This window comes from Penaeus monodon, chromosome 13 (genome assembly GCF_015228065.2).
Source record: "Penaeus monodon isolate SGIC_2016 chromosome 13, NSTDA_Pmon_1, whole genome shotgun sequence".
Taxonomy (NCBI): domain Eukaryota; kingdom Metazoa; phylum Arthropoda; class Malacostraca; order Decapoda; family Penaeidae; genus Penaeus; species Penaeus monodon.
In genome coordinates, this window is record NC_051398.1 from 4,140,019 (window position 1) to 4,147,518 (window position 7,500).

General features: G+C 38.1%; 1 protein-coding gene across 5 annotated transcripts in view; it reads right to left on the reverse strand.

Moving 5' to 3' along the window:
• LOC119580042 (glycoprotein 3-alpha-L-fucosyltransferase A-like) overlaps positions 1 to 7,500 on the reverse strand; it is a 26,118-nt gene that overhangs the window by 10,635 nt on the left and 7,983 nt on the right. For 4 of the 5 annotated variants that reach the window (XM_037927933.1, XM_037927936.1, XM_037927931.1 and 1 more), the window contains 2 exons: positions 2,308 to 2,456; positions 1 to 103 (listed from right to left, as the gene is read on the reverse strand). The exon at positions 1 to 103 is cut by the window's left edge and continues 165 nt beyond it. In XM_037927933.1, coding sequence (XP_037783861.1) covers positions 1 to 103; positions 2,308 to 2,456 — 252 coding nt within the window. The remainder of the gene's footprint in view (positions 104 to 2,307; positions 2,457 to 7,500) is intronic. The other variant, XM_037927935.1, reaches the window with a different exon arrangement.

Below are 7,500 nucleotides of genomic sequence, written 5' to 3' on the forward strand. Positions count from 1 at the left end.
ACTGCCGAAGGACCGCGAAGGAGGGATGAAGGAGGGTGACTTGGCTGGGGGGTCCGTCAAGGGCGCTTCGGTGGTGGTCCCCTGCGTCTCTGCCTCGGGCGCCCTGGGGACAAAGGTGCGCTGAAGGAGGTGCTCTTGCGAGGGCGCGGTGATGATGGTGATTATGATAATGATACTGATAATAATGATGATGATGATGATGATGATGATAAGAATAAAGATAAAAATAATGATAATGATAATAATACTAACAGTAATAACAATAATAATGATAATAATAACAATAATAATAACAATAATAATAATAATAATAATAATAACAATAACAATACTACTACTACTGCTACTAGTACTAGTACTACTATACTACTACTACTACTACTACTAATAATAATAATAATAATAATAATAATAATAATAATAATAATTTGTAAACCACCCATACTCAAAACAGTTTTACAATGTAGTATGCACATTGCAAGGCCAATGTTTACATTGTAAGCTAATTCCATAGACTGCCAAGAGAGGGCAGATCGGAAGTCGATTGACCAATCAGCATTCTGCCTGCTAGACGTAACAACCAATGGAAAATCATGGATCTCAGCTGACTTATTGCCACGCCTGCAACGGTCAGCAACGCCATGGAAAGCCCAGCGACTGTCTCCTTGTGTGATATTTCCAAAGATTCAACCAAGTGTTGTAAAATAAATGAACCGTAATGAATTTTCCTGAATAACACTCCCTTCCCTAGCACATGCTCTATATACAAAGGGAAAATGATAATACAAAATATTAATCCTCTTCAGGCAAAAAATTAAATTCTAACATATATCATTCCTCATAGATCCCCAGCACATAAAATGTTGCAAACGCGTGTTGCGTATTCCTAAATAATTTCCTTTTTTATGTTGTGTTCAAGAAGTCCCACATATGACTTATTTCTGAGGGATTACAGTATTTTTATATATGTATAAAAGGTATGAATGAGAATGAATATCTTCACAATACAAGAGATGTATTTGACTGGTTTCGATTGTATCTTCGTCAGAAATACATGTATTTCTGACAATCGAAACCGGTCAAATACACCTCTTGTAGTGTGAACATATTCATTCTCATTCATACCTTTTATGAATTTGTCAACATGAATACGGTTCATTTTTATATACTATATTTAAGAAGTCCAACATTTGACTTATTATAATATGCATTTTTGGGAGCATTGCATATCGAACAGAAACTTTTTGAAGCGGTGTGTGTGGGTGTGGGAATGCGTAGATTTTAATTTTACGCGAAAGTAAATCAGTTTATACATACATAAGGGTACCCGAATCATCAGAATGATATTTTTAAATGGATTATTTTGTTGAATACTTGGCATCAAAGAAGGTTATAATAAAACAAATCTAAGAAATATGTGATATCGTAATGAGTATAGTTTTCAAGGAGTGAATCTAAGAGTTCCCTCTAATAGTGAATTTTTACATTCAACTTGTATTTGATTCAAAACAACGATGAAGCATGGAAAGTGAACAAAATACAAGACAATCACATTTCGCCCCGGTTTTAAATATGGAAGAGGCCTTCCACACTTAAATTAAGCTTGCTGTCGACCAAATAATCGTGTTATAATCCTTGCCATATCCGGTTTTCATACCCGTACGAGAGCCCCAGAAAGCAGGCGTAAACTACATGCTACTTTCCAACGTGTGACGTGACACGCCGGCCATTTTTATTTCGCTTATCGCCTACGGAGACCTTGCGACATTGAAACGACTCCGGTGCGAGATACAACACTGTAAACTCTTTTGAGTATCCGCTAGCATGCTGATTATACTCTTTTCTCTCAAGGAGACAGACAGTAGCAGCATTTAAAAATATATGTATTAAATTAGCCCCCCCCCCCCCCCCAAAAAAAAAAAAAAAAAAAAAAAAAAAAAAAAAAAAACAGATATACGTTTTAATATGACGAAGAAAAATTACGTTTTAATAACGAGGAAGAAAAAGTAAAATAAACCAATTTGGATATACGTTCCAATATACGTTCATATATAAATCAAGATAAGATAAAAGACCCACACATTAACAAAGAAAAACTAATAAACACCTCAGTGATTAATGGTTAAAAGCAAAAAATAAATGTGCCAGACATCTAAGAAACACCTCAAACAAAACACACAAAAAAAAACGAATTTTAGAACAAGAAAACACGAGAATATGCCATATCCTTGTGTTTTCTTGTTCTTCCTTTACATTGTATTTTATTTTATTTGCATCACAAAAAAAAAACACAAGCAATAGTCTTACTCCTCATGCTGAAGGGCGGCCGAAAGTTTTTTAAGTTCCCGCGCGTCTAAAGAATCTATACTGAAGCCGATGGGCGTGGATTTGACGGAGGTGTAGTAGAAGGCGAAAAGAGAGGTCAGACACACCACCAGGAGAATGGAGAAAAGTCTCTGCAAAGAAAACGGATTTGTTGTTTATTTTGGCATTTGTGGTTATTACTGAATTTTGATGGGGGGGGAGGGGGGAAGGGAGTCGCTGGTTTAAGGACTACGAGCGTAATCTGTTTTCGTGTGCATACGTGGTTCGTGTTCATACGTGTACTTATATATTTAGGGATTATTATTTGGGATTTATTGTTCATTCTGGCATTTGGCATTTGTTGTTTATTTGGGCATTTGTGTTTTTTACTGATTTTTGGTGGAGGTGTCACTGGTTTAAGGACTACGAGCCTAATTTGTTAATCTGTCACTGGTTCGTATATATACATCTAATTATATATTTAGGAATTTATTATTTGGGACATATTGTCCATTTTATCATTTGAGCTTTAGGCTGATTTTGGAAGTCGCTAACTGAAGGACTACGAACGTAATCTGTTCTCGTATCAAGATTAGTGACTCGTACGTTCGCACACGCATCCATTTAGGAATTATTTTTTACGACATTCTGTTTATCTTATTAAATTATCTATGCGTATATATTCAACGATTCCTTACCGAAACCTCTCATAAATATCCTGCTAAATTTAGGAATCCCTAGGTCATGTCGTCCAGCGGTATAACCATATTGCAAAAGGAAAATGGCCGCATATGATAAAAGGCTATTATTTTCTAGCTTATCACAATCAATTAATCAAAGTCACCTCGGGAAATGGATAGATGGGGGGGGGGGGGGGGAGAACAAGCGTAGAAAAGCGAAGAATTGTTTTTATTTATTTTTATTTATTTATTATTATCATTTTTAATATGGCGGATTAGACGAGCAAATCTAGAAATGTGAAATTCGTATAATCCAGTATTTTATTTATTATTTATTTATTTATTATTATTTATCTTTTTTTTTTGTACATTATAATTTTCGCGAAACAACAAAAACAACAACAACAGCAACAATAATAATAATAATAATAATAATAATAATAATAATAATAATAATAATAATGATAATAATAATAATAATAATAATAATAATAATGATAATAATAATAATAATAATAATAATTATGGCAGTGGCAGTGCGACGCCTTTCCAAGTACCAGACGACGGCGCTGATGCACCAGGCCAGGGCGTGCCTCGGCCAGGGCGTGCCTCGGCCAGGGCGTGCCTCGGCCAGGGCTGCTTCGGCTCCGTCTTCCGCGTCAGCTTCGAGGGCAAGGACTGCGCCCTCAAGGTGGGCAACACCAAGGACGAGGCCGAGTCCCTGGAGATGGACAGGGCGATCCTGGAGAAGCTGGGGGACGCGGGCGGAGCGCCCATCCCCCTGGCCTACTGCCCGGAGATGCCCGCCTTCCTCATGACCTCCTGCGGCCGCCAGGACCTCCTTGGCCTCATAGTGTCCAAGCAGCGGCCGTCGGACCGCGACATCCTCAACGCCGCCCTCAAGGTGACGGAGGCGCTGCAGGAGATCCACGATGCGGGCTTCCTCCACTGCGACTTGAAGGCGGACAACGTCGTGGTGGAGACGGCCAGGAAGGGGCAGGTGACCAAGGTCCACGTGGTGGACTTCGGCCTCACGCAGCCCGTGGGCGGCAGCCACCCGCTCGGCTAGTTCGGCGGCGTGGAGTGGGCGTGTCCCTGCTTGGAGGAGGGCCTTCCCATGAGCCTCGAGTGCGACCTGGTGGGGCTGGGGCTAGTCCTCAAGGACATGTACCAGCACATGAAGAGCGTGGCCAAGGGGCTGAAGGAGGTGGCGGCAAGGGCGTCCCGTGACGACCATTCCAAGCGGCCCGAGCTGGCGGACGTGCGCGCGCTGCTGCAGCGCCTCGTGCGGGAGCCGCAGACGCCCGCCTTTGCGCCCTTGCCCAGCCGCAAGAACAAGAGGCGGAATCGCTGATCATGAGCAATTTGCCGCAGGGCACCGCCGGGAAGGACGTCAATTAGACCAAATATCTTTTAATGTTTTGTGAACACTTGTATTGCAGAAATGTCAGTCATATTGATGTCATATTAATGTCATATTATTAAGTACATATCAAAAAATAATATAAAAAAATATGTATGTATAATACCCGCTGTTTCATTCCTATCCGTTATCATGAAATATATACTTTTGCATAAAGATACGATACTGATAACTATACAATAAGAGACAAATGAAAAAAATATAATATAACCAGCAATGATTGCCTAAACAACTACTCCCCTGGGGAAGGATCACTGCTCAACCGCCCCAGTATAAAGACCTAGTCGGCTACATGATGTCCGCAGGGCGCTAAGTGGTTCGTCAAACACCGTGCCCGCGGGGACCTGGACATGCCAATTGGAGGTTAGCGCGGGATATCCAGCTTCTTGGCAGTGGGGCTAAAATGCATCCTGCCTCTCAAGTAAGAGTAGGAGGTGGGTGAAAAAGCGTCGCACGGATCAACAAGGGGCGCATCCCCCAGGGTAGAACTGAGTCTACCTCTTCCATTAGTCAGAATCCGCCAGGTCACTAGGACGGGTTAGCTCCAACCCCTGGCCCTGCGGTTCATCCATTTTTGTTCTAACAATCAAAAGAAAATAAGACTTAAATGGACAAGGGAAGAGTATAATGAGGTAATGTATTGGTTTGCTATGCACTCGGGAAACCTGTTGCAAAAGTTAAGTGCATGTTTTTTTGTTGGTGTTCCATTGCCTCAAACTTCAATCACCCCAGGTCGCTGGTAGTGACCCGGTGTTTGATTTTAATTAGCAGATCTAAAGAAATAACAATAATAATAATAATAATAATAATAATAATAATAATAATAACAATAATAAAAACAACAACAACAACAGTAATAATAATAATAATAGTAATAATGATAATAATAACAACAGAAAATATTAATAATCCCAACTACTATGCAAAAAGTATAAGGGAAAAACAAACAAACGAAAAATGTTCCATCCTTTTACTGAATATAAAAAAACATATGACAGTTTACGTCAGAAAGTATTTTGAACTCCATCAGTGACAAGGCAAATAACATACACCATAAACCTGTAGATATGAGCATCACACTATAGAAAAGGTATGAATGAGAATGAATATCTTCACAATACAAGAGATGTATTTGACCGGATTCGATTACATCTTCGTCAGAAACACGTGTATTTCTGGCGAAGATATATTGTGAAATATCGTGATGTATTGTGAAGATATTGTATTTCTGACGAAAATATAAGCGAAACCGGTCGAATATATCTCTTGTATTGTAAAGATATTCATTCTCATTAAAACCTTTTTCTACACTTGCCAACATGAATAGAGTTTATCACACGATACTGACGAACAGAGAATGCAATTCTTATTGATAACATCCATGAGAAAAGGTTCAAAACATCTGTTGGAGTGAGGCAAGGGGTCTCTTTATCTCCTTGCCTGTTAATAATTTTCTTGGAACAAGTGCTCGTAATGTACCATATTTTTTTTAGAAAGCAATGTAAGTTTAGAAGGAGAAATTGGATTCGATTGCCTGTTATGAGGACGAACATTTACTGATGGATTAGATAAAGTCATCATTTAACTTTGTAATGGAATTCCACATATTTGTCCACATATTTGAATAACTAGAAACGCAGATATTAGAAGGTTGTAAAAAAAAAAAAAAATCAAGGCTAGAATTCCTACACCGCTGGCGATAATGCCTGAATTAAGAAGTTATATGGAAAAATAGAAATATTTCAACCGAGATAAAGATAAGATTATTTAGAACTATCATCTGCAACACCATATCAACTGCACTGCACGGATGTTTGTCGTGGAAGTTAGACAAAGATATGCAGATGAGGATTACCAGCTTTGAATACAGGAGACTACTTAATACTTCATACACTGTGCAGAATACCAATAAAGTTAGAGGAAGAACCGTAGAAGAGACAGGAAATGCTGACAGAATAATAGAAATGTGAAAAAGAACGAGAAAGCTTCAGTAGTAAATCACTAGAAGGAGAAAGAAGAGGGAGGCCACGACTGACTGCAATCTAAGGATGGAGTGCTATGAAGCTTAAAGATATGCTAAAAAGAAAAAAGGAAAAGGAAGCAAAAAGGAATGGGGGGATGGTGATGAAAATTGTTGTAGCAGTGCATAATAATAATAATAATAATAATAATAATAATAATAATAATAATAATAATAACAATAATGACATGATAATAACAAGATAATTATAAAAACAACAATAACAAGACAATAATAATAACAACGATAACAAGATAATAATAATAACAACAACAATAATAATAATAATAACAATAATAATGATACCAAGATAATAATAACAACAACAACGAGCTCAAACAAAGAACTTCCCAGTTTCACAAAATAGCAAAGAAATGGCGTCATTTCAGTTAACATTGCTTGCAGGAAGGAAACACCAAGGACACAGAAATTCCAATTAAGTCGACACAGGATCAAACTCTGACTGCAAATCGGTGCCTGCAACTAATGAAGAATGAGCAGGTACTGTCGTCATGCCAGAGGGTGCAAGGGAACCATCGAAACGGAAGGTATTGTGAGTGAATATGTTCTAAGCTGGTATTAACACCTAATATGTAAGGTAAGGTATGTGAAGAGGTGGTAAATATCATTGTCCTGGGAAACTGTGTGAGATATGGGGGTTCCATATCAGGACATGGTGTGAACATAAGCTAATAGAAGGTAGTGGACAAGGGAAGAGTATAATGAGGTAATGTATTGGTTTGCTATGCACTCGGGAAACCTGTTGCAAAAGTTAAGTGCATGTTTTTTTGTTGGTGTTCCATTGCCTCAAACTTCAATCACCCCAGGTCGCTGGTAGTGACCCGGTGTTTGATTTTAATTAGCAGATCTAAAGAAATAACAATAATAATAATAATAATAATAATAATAACAATAATAAAAACAACAACAACAACAGTAATAATAATAATAATAGTAATAATGATAATAATAACAACAGAAAATATTAATAATCCCAACTACTATGCAAAAAGTATAAGGGAAAAACAAACAAACGAAAAATGTTCCATCCTTTTACTGAATATAAAAAAACA